The sequence below is a fragment of the Esox lucius genome, chromosome 17, assembly GCF_011004845.1.
Source record: "Esox lucius isolate fEsoLuc1 chromosome 17, fEsoLuc1.pri, whole genome shotgun sequence".
Lineage (NCBI taxonomy): Eukaryota > Metazoa > Chordata > Actinopteri > Esociformes > Esocidae > Esox > Esox lucius.
This window is the reverse complement of record NC_047585.1, coordinates 19,102,813-19,115,028: the sequence shown is the minus strand read 5'-3', so window position 1 is coordinate 19,115,028 and position 12,216 is coordinate 19,102,813. Positions and strand designations below refer to the sequence as shown.

At 44.1% G+C, this 12,216-nt stretch overlaps 2 protein-coding genes across 3 annotated transcripts; one reads left to right on the top strand and one right to left on the bottom strand.

Annotated features, from left to right (window-relative positions):
* Positions 1-1,225: 1,225 nt before the first annotated feature.
* On the top strand, positions 1,226-6,601 carry si:dkey-202e22.2 (netrin-4). 2 transcript variants are annotated; one of them, XM_020055379.2, is made up of 10 exons: positions 1,226-1,955; positions 2,529-2,998; positions 3,082-3,360; positions 3,454-3,580; positions 4,123-4,311; positions 4,772-4,988; positions 5,093-5,220; positions 5,298-5,366; positions 5,796-5,966; positions 6,123-6,601. In XM_020055379.2, exons 1-10 carry the CDS (start codon positions 1,904-1,906, stop codon positions 6,245-6,247), a joined length of 1,827 nt encoding a protein of 608 aa, XP_019910938.2. In that variant the 5' UTR covers positions 1,226-1,903; the 3' UTR covers positions 6,248-6,601. The 2 variants fall into 2 exon arrangements, with proteins under 2 accessions (XP_019910938.2, XP_019910937.2); XM_020055378.2 differs by having other exon boundaries at positions 5,796-6,208.
* Positions 6,602-7,093: 492 nt separating this feature from the next.
* Positions 7,094-11,766, bottom strand: chchd4a (coiled-coil-helix-coiled-coil-helix domain containing 4a). The gene is made up of 3 exons (XM_010881835.4): positions 11,543-11,766; positions 10,752-10,850; positions 7,094-8,668 (listed from the first exon to the last, which is right to left on the bottom strand). Exons 1-3 carry the CDS (start codon positions 11,562-11,564, stop codon positions 8,319-8,321), a joined length of 471 nt encoding a protein of 156 aa, XP_010880137.1. The 5' UTR covers positions 11,565-11,766; the 3' UTR covers positions 7,094-8,318.
* Positions 11,767-12,216: the final 450 nt, after the last annotated feature.

The following is a 12,216-nucleotide window of genomic DNA, read 5'->3' as shown; positions in this document are numbered from 1 at the left end:
ATTTCTCTTCAATAATGGCCGCCTTCATTCCACTTCCCTCAGTGGCAGGGTTGCCTGTCATTGTATTGGTTGATTTCTCTTCAATAATGGCCGCCTTCATTCCACTTCCCTCAGTGGCAGGGTTGCCTGTCATTGTATTGGTTGATTTCTCTTCAATAATGGCCGCCTTCATTCCACTTCCCCCTCAGTGACATGATAATATGATGATGACAGTGATAGATAGGAAAATCATAGGTGGGCGAAATCATTCTAATGAAAGTCATTGTCCTTGGTTCCAGTGAGTGTTGAATGAATTCCAACACCCATTCCATAGAACACTTCAAAGGCCTTTACATTTACACTGAGCAATAATAGTAAAGAGACACAGTGTTTTTTCTGTTGGCTATGTGTGCCACAGGGCCAGGGGCTGAATGCATCTATCAGTTTAGCAATGGAATATACATGAGGTTGAAATGGAATTTAGAAGCACTGGTATATTTAAGCAATGTGTCAGGAGGTGGTGCCCGCGGCTAAGAGCTGTCCTTAGGCATGAAGCATTTTGGGGGGGGTTGCACACAGAGCTCCTCCGTGGTATTTTGCCAATACACCACAAACCCCCAGATGCCTAATTGCTATTCAAACCGGTTACCAATGCAATTAGAGCAGCAAAAAGTGATGTTACATCATAACTGTTGTAAACGTGTCATTTACCATGATTATCAGTCAGTCAGAATGTATCTTTTGAATCACCGGTTTATAATATCACTTCCACATTTAATGTCAGGCATATTAAAATTGATTCTGTAAGGGCATTACAAAGTCAGGTACATATTAAGGTGACTAGATGAAGTGGACAAAGGACATTCAACCATGCACGCATGACTTACAGACACATTTTGTTGTGGGCTCCACTCAATTTCAAGGATCATAGTGTGACACAGAGCTATCCAGCATAAGAACTGAGTGCCTTGGGGTTATTTTCATCAGATGTACATTGAGGTTTCTTTTAACAGGGCCTCAAAAGAGAACTGCAATATTTAATTACTGTGTCTGAAAACCAGGAGGGAAAAGTAGATAAACTAATTTCCTTTGCTGACATTAAGGCCCAGGCTGGTGTGCTGTGAGGGAGCGGGTATAGCTAGTATATGCGGTGCGCCTGGTTCACATTAACCATGTTCACCACTCACGAGCCCCTGCAAAAAAAGTCTACACACGCTACTTTAGGTCAGTTCCAACGTCTTATTGCAGTAGGTTACAGCCGGTGCCCACAGAAACAGAACGCAGTGGTCGCTACGTGCGTAAAAGGAGTTGGATACATGTTTATTAGGGCAAGTGTTTTCCTATTTAAACCCTAATTCAAGACTTAACCTTTTACATAACAAGAAGCTGTTTCAGTATGCTAGGATCCTACAGGGAAACTATTTGTAACAATAATGACTGAACGTCTCCAGCGTGGAAACATAAGCTGGCATCGCTGTGGATATGAGGCGCATCTACGCTGGAATGGAATTGCTATGATAGCTTTGGAATCACTGTTCATTGCGACGGCCAGCAGCGCACAGGGCAATTTGTAATTGATTATTAGCCAAATGGTTAACGATGCTGTTTTGAATGCGAATAGGCCTACAATTAGTTTCGCTATCCGTGTTATTAATGACAAGATGTGAGGGGATTTTTTTTTGCTGACTCAAACTACGGCTCGATAGATACCAGCATTCTCATGTAGCCTATGCGCAATTTTACAGTTCTCATTGTGCGCTCATGTTTAGGATAATCAAACGCTGAAGCGCATCTGCTCTGCTGGAAATAATATAAGACTATTTGACTGTGTCCAGTTTTTTGTCACTGGATTGGTAATAATTCAACCCCGCAGGATTATCATCCTGTTAAACAACTTGCACCTGAAGGTCGCCTGCGATTTAAGATGCTGGCGATTAACTGGGCTTTAATTTTAGCGCTCATGCACTGCGGGACAGGTGAGTTCATTGAAAAAAACTGTTTTTATTCATGTGAGTGGCCAACATATTTGAATTCATTCTTAATCATGACATACGCGATTCTAGTATTATTTTGAGTATTTAGCAAAATGTGCCATATGGAATACCCCACCACCATGTATATTTTGACTCAAATTTATATCATATAGCGTACTATTTTCTTACTTTGCCATTCCGGCAAAAATAGTAGTAGCTAACGCCTCTGTTGGATTCATCTAGATTGAGCGCTATTATTGCGACGACGCAGTGGATATCAATGTATCATAGTACATTTCATTGTGTGATTCATTGAGCACACAGTGCCACCAGCTGACGGTTCTGGTAATCTATCTTTATTACAGTCAGAACTAACCCTGAATGTACTCTGATATAATTGGATCACTGTGGAAGGGGCACCCTTAGATGGACACAGGCATATTGATTCCTTTACTGGCAGATGCTGAGTGCACTGAGGTACTCCTATGGGAAAAACACCATTCAATATGAGGTATGAGTTCTCATCATTAAAATCTGTTCCTCAGCATTAACCCTCTTCATCCACCCCACATTCAGCCTCCAGGTGTGTAAACCACGCCTGCAGTCCTCCTCTGGGCAACCTGGCCGTTGGCCGGACCCTCACCACCACCCTCTCTGGCTGCTGTGGGAATGGCTCCCACCTCCCATGCCCCACACCCCTCCAGCCCTGTCCAAAGGACCTCCACCCGCCTGCACACATGGTGGACGATCCCTTTCTGCATCCGGACACATGGTGGGCCTCCGGCGTGGGCGCCGGGCAGGAAGAGGAGGTCCGTCTTGACCTGGAAACCTCTTTCTATCTGACCCACGTGGTACTGCTGTTCCGCTCACCCAGGCCCGCCGCCATGGCCGTGGAACGCTCGCGGGACTTCGGCCGGACGTGGGAGACACTCAAGCTTTTCGCGGACAACTGCAGTCGGGCGTTCGGTCTCCCGGACGACATCAGTCAGCCCGGCTCGCCTTGCACGTCCCGGTACTCCAGCGCCAGGCCGTGCAGCGGGGGAGAGGTAAGGGGCTGGGCCGGGAGCGCTCAGTCGTAGCACGGATGGGCAGTAGACACCCTGTATGCAGACACTTGTGTTTCCTCCAGGTAATACTCCGGACCCTGGCTCCTGGTCGATCAGTCGACCCCTACAGTCCGGAGAGCAGCGTCCAGTTGACCATCACTAACCTCCGCCTCAGACTTCTGAAGGCCCAGTCCTGCCCGTTATCCACGGCCTCTTTTACCCCTTCCTCCCGGCCCGTCTCAGAGCCGCTTGGACCAGCTCCCTTCGCCATTTACACTCTCATGGCTGGAGGGACCTGTCTATGTCACGGCCACGCAGAACACTGCTCGCCCCATGGCGGTGGACCGGACACACCAGGCACGGTGAGCGCGGCCGACTCGGCCTCGGCACTTGCGTCCTGTCTGGCGGGTGTTTGTGTGGATGTTGGTGTTGAGCAGGCCTGTCGTGTGTGTCAGGTGCCGGTCCGGTGCGTGTGCACTCACCACACGGCAGGAGAGCACTGTGAGCGGTGTGAGCCCCTGTACAACGACTGGCCCTGGAGACCAGCCAATGGCACCAGTGGGGAGCCACACCCGTGCCAGAGTGAGTACCCTGGGAGGGGTCAGCTCAAGTTAAAGGACTAGTTCACTGTTTTTACAACTGGACGTTAGACAGTTCCCGGCTCCTAAAGTCATCTATGGACCAGGAGAAAATGCAATGTTTTCTTATTATAAAACTTTAGTCACTGCTAGTGAAAAAAAAGGGGTTGGCCAATTCACCTGAAATGTGAGGGGTGGCTGAAGTTAGCTGTAATGTCTATTTAATATAAAATGAACCATGGATTACTTTTCTATTAATCCATAGACTACTTTTAAGATGAAGAACCATGAAACATCAAATTTGTGAAATAGCACACTAGTCCTTTAAGCTTATATTGAGTGACTATAGAAATACGTCAACACTGTTGACATTCCTATTATAAGGTTTCATATGAACCAGATTTACTGCATGCAGGGAGGTTGCTCTCCGAGCCAAGCTGGGAGTGTGGGAAATCCTTCCACTGTGTTTCATCTCATAATAATAATTCCTACTTACAAACTCCTTCCTCCTCCCTCCCGCTTCACCCTGGCCGCTCTGTGCTCCAGAGTGTGAGTGTCACGGCCATGCCGAGAGCTGCCACTTCTCCCAGAGGGCATGGCTGTCATCGATGGCCACCCGTGGGGGTGAGTGCGACAACTGCCAACACAACACAGCAGGGCACAGGTGCCAGCGCTGTCGATACGGGTTCCGCCGCCGCCCAACCATGCCCCTCAACTCCCCCCACGTCTGCACACGTAAGGCCGGACCTGCAGACAGCAAGATATGATTAGAAAATAGGATGAGAAAATAGGATGAGAAAATAGGATGAGAAAACCATAAGAAAATATTGTACAAAAACGCTAAGAATAAATAACAAAAAACCTAATAAGAACATGTGATTAGAAAAAGTAACAAAAACAAGAGAAACAAACATAAGAAAATATTATAAGAATACATCATAAAAAATATGGCAAGAAAATATGATGAGAACATTTGATAAAAATAATAAGTAAAGTGTTAATGCTACATTTCAGCTGTTGAACATGGCAGTGAACTCCAGTAAAATGTTATACATGTATAGCACATGAAAATACAGACATCTTGTCTATATTACCTTGTCCTAGAGCATGTTCTGTCCTGGTTTATAACAGCAGGCTGTGCAGGTAGGGTCTTCGAAGTCTGTGGATCTCCAGTTCCTCTCTTCCTCTTTCACAGCTTGTTGGTGTGATCCAGTGGGCTCATTACCACCCAGCTCAGGTGAGAAGGGGTCATGGTGTCACCCCAGGAGTGGGCAGTGCCCCTGCAGACCAGGTGTTGGGGGACTAAGCTGTAGCCACTGCCTCCCTGGGTACTGGGGCTTCGGGGAAGAGGGGTGCCTACGCTGTGCTTGTCCCCAGAACTGTAACCTAGACACAGGGCTCTGCCTGGACAGGTTAACCCCAAGTCTACTTCTCTGTACTATCCAACATTGTGTCTTTCCTTCCTCTTTCCAGTTTTACTCTACAATGACCTCTGTATTCTCATTGTCACTTGCAGCTATGCAAATAACCAAGTTTTCAATATCCCCATTGGTGGCAAGATTCCCGACATGGACCATGTCTTGACCAATGAGGGCGAGGCAGTGTGGTCGAAGGAACTTGCAGTCTCTGCCCTGCACTGGACAGGTGAACCCCACTAGAATCCGTCGTGTGCTGTCATGGTTTTGTGTAAACACTAATGTGCACTCTGTGGCTCCCCCCAGGGAAATGTAGCTGCAAGGAGAGGAAACTGAGGAGTGTTTCAGATCTCTGCAAGACCAAACATGCCTATGGTAAAGGTCCTGACGTACTGTACCTTAAGACCAAACACACCTACGGTCAAGGTCCTGACATACTGTACCTTAAGACCAAACACACCAACGGTCAAGGTCCTGACATACTGTACCTTAAGACCAAACACACCTACGGTCAAGGTCCTGACATACTGTACCTTAAGACCAAACACACCTACGGTCAAGGTCCTGACATACTGTACCTTAAGACCAAACACACCAACGGTCAAGGTCCTAACGTACTGTAACTCTTATCATCTTTACCGTGCCCCTCACTCGGTAATGGGTTCTAGGCCATTGGTCAAGTCAAGGGAAATAAATGGACTCCAGAACATACATGTATGATGTTGACTTCATAATGAGTGTATGCTGCATTAAGTGTATATTTCCTAGCTCTGTGATTCAGCTGGCTCCATGTGTCTGTGCTAGTGATCAAGGCCAGCGTATTGGCGGCTCATGACAAGGGGAGCCATGCGGAGGTGCAGGTCAAAGTTCGCAAGGTGCTGCGGTCAGGAAAAGTACCCCTCTCCCAGGGCACCCACAACCTCTACCCCGTGTCCTGGACTACCCGGGGGTGCACCTGCCCCATCCTAAATCCAGGTAGGCCAAAACATCCATCACCAAACACTGCCGATGGTACCGGTATATTCAGGAATCTTCTGAACGTCATCCTTCCCACAAGGTTGGTAGCTACACTCGTCACTGTGATCGGTTGTTTTAAACAGGACCAAGGCTGAACTCTCTCCCTCTTCCCAGGTGTGGAGTACCTATTAGCGGGCCCAGAGGAGGCAGGAACCGGGCGGCTGCTGGTGACAATGCAGAGTTTGGTGGTTTCCTGGACACCGCAACTGGGGGTCCACATATCACAGGGGTGCCCTTGAACACCCTCTCCACAGCAATAACAGAACACTGAAAGAGATGGGTTGGGGAATTGGCCGTCCACTAGATCATTCAGGAAATGGACTGATACTAAGCGGATTAAGACAGTGACTGATATGGAATATCTTGCCCGCATGAAGACTAAAATCCTGTAAATTAATGCGAAAAGGATGGACTGGACCCTGGAATATTGGGAGATTTACTCAAGTGTCACTCCCTGCACATGGACAGAAGAATCCCTCCGGAACATGCTGAATGCTTGGGTGGTTATGGGAGATCACATCTCTGGCCCCCAACTACTGGACAGATAAAACCGTGGTATGAAACTTTGTGTTCGTCTTTTTACAAACATATCAATAAACGATAAACAAAAATATCAAAATGATCCCTTCCACGATCTGTCTCAGTACATTCCAGTGATCCGTTTTTAGACATCAGACGAGCGCTAATGAAAATGCAACCAATAGTTTTAGGGCTGAATTCAACCAAACCCACACTGCAACATTTTTGCAGTAGCTCATAGCCCAAAAGGTCAAATTTACCTACAGAGCGGTACTGGCTACGTTATATAAACACTTTTATACAACAAGTGTTATATAAACACTTTCAATAGGCAGTTATTTCTTGAAAAAATGTAGTTATCTCATACTATACTTCATTCAACACCAAAGCAATCTGTTTGAGGATAAAACAAAACAGTTAAAGAAAATGTAGCTAATCTTATTCCAATATGAAGTTCTTTCACCAAATGACCCCAGAAGGAATAGGTTTCAAAACCTTGTATGAATAAAGCACTGTTGCCACTAGTGTTTTAATATTATTAGAAAGTGGTACAAAACAAAATGAGACATGGTTCAGCATCCACTTTTAATCAGGGCATGTAAAAGGGAGTACCAGTGAATTAAGGCTACAAATGATGTTGTAAAAGCAGGTGAAAGAAAAACTTGCTTTGGATGGACCCTCAGGATTCACACAACTCAGTTATCATACTATACCAGCACCTCTATCACTCTAACAGAACAGTGGTTGATCATAGTAGGCAGCACCAAAGCCAGAGGGCCTTACAGGGCATAAGGACTCCAAACAGAAGCCCTGAATCTCAAAAGCCCAAATGCTCCCATAAATCATGTATTTTATGACACTGCGATATGCATGATGATAATAATTACAAACCAAGTTAGGATTCAGCCCCAAGGTCATCAAAGCTCTCCCACTGATTAGTCTTGTCACAGTCAATCAGCAACACATTACAGAGCGCTCGCTTCCATGGAGAACGTGTAAGCGCCGCACAACCAAACCGGTTGGTTTGCAGTGTCAGATTCTCAAGGAAGTCATTGCATAGACACAAAGGATTTTCACTGAATTAGAGCAGCATGGGTTATGAAGGGAGGCTATTAGGTGGGCAGATCTATTCATAGTGAGGTCATGAAGGTCATAAAGACGGTGCTAAATTTGAGATTTAACCGAGAAAAACTGATGGGTGGAAAATCATACCAGCACCAGCAACACTCAGGACTTTTGACCAAAGGAGGCCTGTGACATAATCTTTGGCCAGCAATTGAGTACTCGTACATTAGTTATCACTCGATACTAGTTGACTATGGGCAAGTGAACACTAAATACTTTGAGCAGTAACATTGACAGTAGATTTCTAAACTCCAGTGTACAATTAACACAGAATGGCACAGATGACTTTATTTGAAACTTGATGACAAGCGGCAGAATAGTATAGTATGAGAGACTTTTCACTTCTCTTTCGCAGCAAACAAGCTCTCCTATACAAAATGACCACTGTAGGAACATCGGGAGCACGATGAATGAATAATAAAGTATATAAGAAATAGATCTGTATTTCTTCTGCGTTATCCTACACCTCTCATGGCATTAACTGATATTCCCTGTGAGAGACAGGACTCCTCGGCAGTCCTAGGCCTCCCTTTAAGTCATTCTCCCTAGTGGTGAATGTTGAGCCCCGACAACACGCCCGAATCATCAGCCAACACACGGTGGATCTCCACTGGGCGGCATGTGTTCTGCAATGGTTTCAGGGAGACTCGGTGAGGACGGGTGACTTTAGCTGTGGGCCTGGATGTCTGTGGGTGGCGTGTTGTCGGATGAGGGGGCAGATTCCGGCGTGGGTGTTAAGTCACTAGTGGGGGTTGGGGCAGAGTCCTCGGTGGGAGCGTCGGACCCTCCAGAGGCAGCGCCTTGGTTCTCGTCTTCCTGCGGGTAGAGCTCGGGGTACTTCTGCATGCACTCTTGCATGGCGCGGAAGTTGTCCACGCACTCTGAACCCTTCACCTCCTCGCTGCTGTGGTGGAAGCAGGAGAAGGCTTCCTTGAACTGGGTGCCGCAGGGCCCGCTGGCCATCCCTCCCAGACACGGACAGTTCCAGTTGATCTCCCCACTGGGCAGGATCAGCCCTATAGGAATAGGATTTAACAGGGTGTTGACACAGTTGTAATGAGGACACCATTCCATCACCAGGGGGCAGTAGGTGGGTCAACACACAGCATTTGGGAAGAAAAACACATTATATAGACCATGTGTACAATTTGGTTGAATTGACAACAAAGGCAACTGAAGAGTGTCTGGCCCTTTGTTTCTTGGATAGTTACATAGTTAATAAATCATGGGACGTTTTTCAATGTTAGATTAAATGTCTGTTATTAGGGAATAAGTACCCGCCTGACCCCATATCTCCTCCCAGACAAACACGAGTGGTGTCTGAAGGTAATGGCCTAACTGGTCATTAAAAAACAAAAGAAAGGTTAAGTTGGACGAGCTGGCTCAGGTACATTATTAGCATGCTACTTTACATGACTATTACTACTACTTTACATGACTATGCACCCTGTTGGTGCATGAAACACAAAGAATCAATTACAGAATGCTGTCATTATACACTATCGTTCAAAGGTTTGGGGTCACTTAGAAATGTCCTTGTTTTCCAAAAGGAAAGCAAAATTTCGTCCATTAAAATAACATCAAATGTATCAGAAATACAGTGTAGACACTGTCAATATTGTAAATGACTATTGTAGCTGGAAACAGCTGATGAAATTGAATATCTACATATATTTTAAATGGAATATCTATTTTCTCAATATTGACAATATACCGTCACAGACCTGCGTATTATAAAAACATTACAATCACCAAATAACCAAGATCATGTATTTTTTCCACCAAATATTAGACTATTTAGGTGCTAATGGGACAGATGCACCTGCTACGTTTTCCTCAGTATTACAGTCCAGTCAGGTGTGCAGGATGAGAGACCAACGCGCATATCAGATGCAGAGTTTAGTCTATTTCTGTACTTTGTCTTTATTTTTGTCTGGGTGGAAAATCCAACTTCAAATTTGTTAGTGGTTGTGAAAGGCAAAAGCAACAAAATGCTTTCTTTACTTAGCCCTGGATATTCCGATGCAATGCTGAGCCAGAACGACGATAACTTCATGCATGTGTGTCGTGTTTACACTGTACTGTCACTGGTCAGCCGGAGTTGCGGTTTTAACTAGCTATGTGAAACTTAAAATAAAAGGTTGGAAAACTAATAAATGGCAATGAAAGGTTGGAAAACTGTTAGACATATTATTTTTTACTCCTAACAAATAACACATTGGGGAGAGGAACGCGTGTTCAATGTACAGTGGTTATTTATCTGATGTAGGTTAACTTGGCCTACACAGTTCTGAGTTAGGTATACCGCCCCATATGGCAGTGGAGGTTTACTGTCGACAATAACCTTCATTTAATCATAAGATAATACCAATGACAAAATAATTATTAAAACATACTTGCCGACCCAATTTTAATCTCACGACCCAGACTTTGAAAAACACTGCTTTACACTAGTAGAGAATCTGGAGCATCAGCAATTGTGAGTTTGATTACAGACTCAAAATGTCCAGAAACAAAAACCTTTCTTCTGAACAACAGCCTAATCTTGTTCTGAGAGAGGAAGGCTATTCCATTTGAGAAAATGTTTTGAACTAAGATAATGTGAATACAAACAATAAGATCTGAGTACAAACACTTATCAAAAAAGCTATTTCTCATAGATTAACTTTGGTCAGCCTCAGAAATGTTGTTAACCTTACGCTCAAATAGTTGCATTTTGTTCATAGATTTTTGTTTGTAAAAACTCATTGACAAAAGCAGCCTTGTTTTCCAAGAACCTTGTACTATAAATAATAAAATAGATTGCCCATATAACTCATCATGACGAGTAAAGGCAAGAACCTTATTTAATGTTCAGACGTGTCAAGCACTCAACTGTTCAACACAGGTCACTAAAACAATATACCACATCAGTTCCTGATAGCAATGCATGTCTTGTTTCAGTTCTAGTACCCTACAAAGCATGTCTATGTGTTTACAGAAATGTTGATGCAATTTTGGTAACATTTCTCTCCTATAAAATTGAGAAGCTGGAAGACTATCTACCTGCCACAGGTGGATCTAAAAGGTAATTCCCCACAGAACCCACAGGCCACTCACCTTGATCTTCATAAGGGTCATTGGGGTCGTCTGCAATGAGCTCAGCATTGCTAGGTGCTTCATGGTCCTCCTTGGTAACAAAGATTATGCGGTCTTTACCTGGCATTGTAAAGACAAATGATAGGCCGGAATTTTAGGAAGAAATAGGTTTCACTTAGTTGAATTAAGTTATAAATACACTTTCCCCAGGCTGGTTTTTAAGCTAAGCAGAAAAGTTATAGTGAACATTGTGTACACAATTGCACGCAGTATGCTACAGAACGATGACTACCTCTAACACAAAGAAATAAGGAACAACATACGAACTTCAGTAGTTATCCAGTATAAGGTAAATAGCCCCCACTATCGGAGATTAGCGGAATATTTTACCACCCCTATTGCCGCAAACGGTGTGCCATCCAGGTGTCAATGCTAGGTAGTTTCGCTTAGTTTAACCACCAAGATCCATATCAGATGCAAAAAACAACAACTAAAATGTCAACTGACAATGTGACAAGACCAGCATTTTGACAACTGTAAAAGACAATCGTCCTGCCTTGGCAACAAACACGTTTTATCTGGTAGCAAAAAAATTATAATGAATAACCCCACAATCCAGAGATAATCGTGTAATTTATTCTAAAACAATCATTCGATTCGATTAAAATGATGTATTTCGATAAATGAACTCACTGCACTAATAAAGATTGGACAAGCGTTGCAGCCAAGCTAGCCAGCTAAAACCCTAGCTCCACGGTCAATGACATTGCACGAGCGAAATGAATGGAAAAAGTGAAATGCGCCATTATTACCCTCTTGCTTGCAGTACGACATGACTGCGGATGGAGATATCCGTCGTTTCTCACCTGTTACCACAAGCAACGTCGGGTTGCCTGTGTTTGCTTTTTTTTTTTTACAATAAGCTACTGTACAGACATGTAACAGTTAGGTAATAACCGCCCGGCTTTTGCCAGGCCGCCATCAAAAATGGTTCATGCCGTTACCTCTGAACTGCCTTTGACCTACTATCCTTCGAGTTTCGGGCGCATACTAATTACGTCATCTGAGCATTTCACGTTCACTCCTGCTGGAGCTTTGTAGCTGCATTCTCCTCACTAACCGACTTCAACGTATCTACAACAGATACCACAATATCCGTTAAATATTATATCTTACTTAATTAACCTGTCATCCTAGTTATGTATAATTTCATTTTTGTACAACATTTAAAATGTTGTGTTTTGTAACGTGGTGTTCGTAGACTAATATTGTCCGTCTATAGTCAACCGATTTTCTTGCAATAAAACATGGGGCACAAATAAAAGTACAGAGCAGCACAGCTCAATGAAAATGTATTTACAATATGCTCATAAAATGGCAGTATTTCTGTTAAATGTATTTGAAATACCTATTTAAACTACATTTGAGTACACTAATTTCTACTTCACTGCCTTGAACTAGTTGGGTGTACTTTTAATCCAGATTC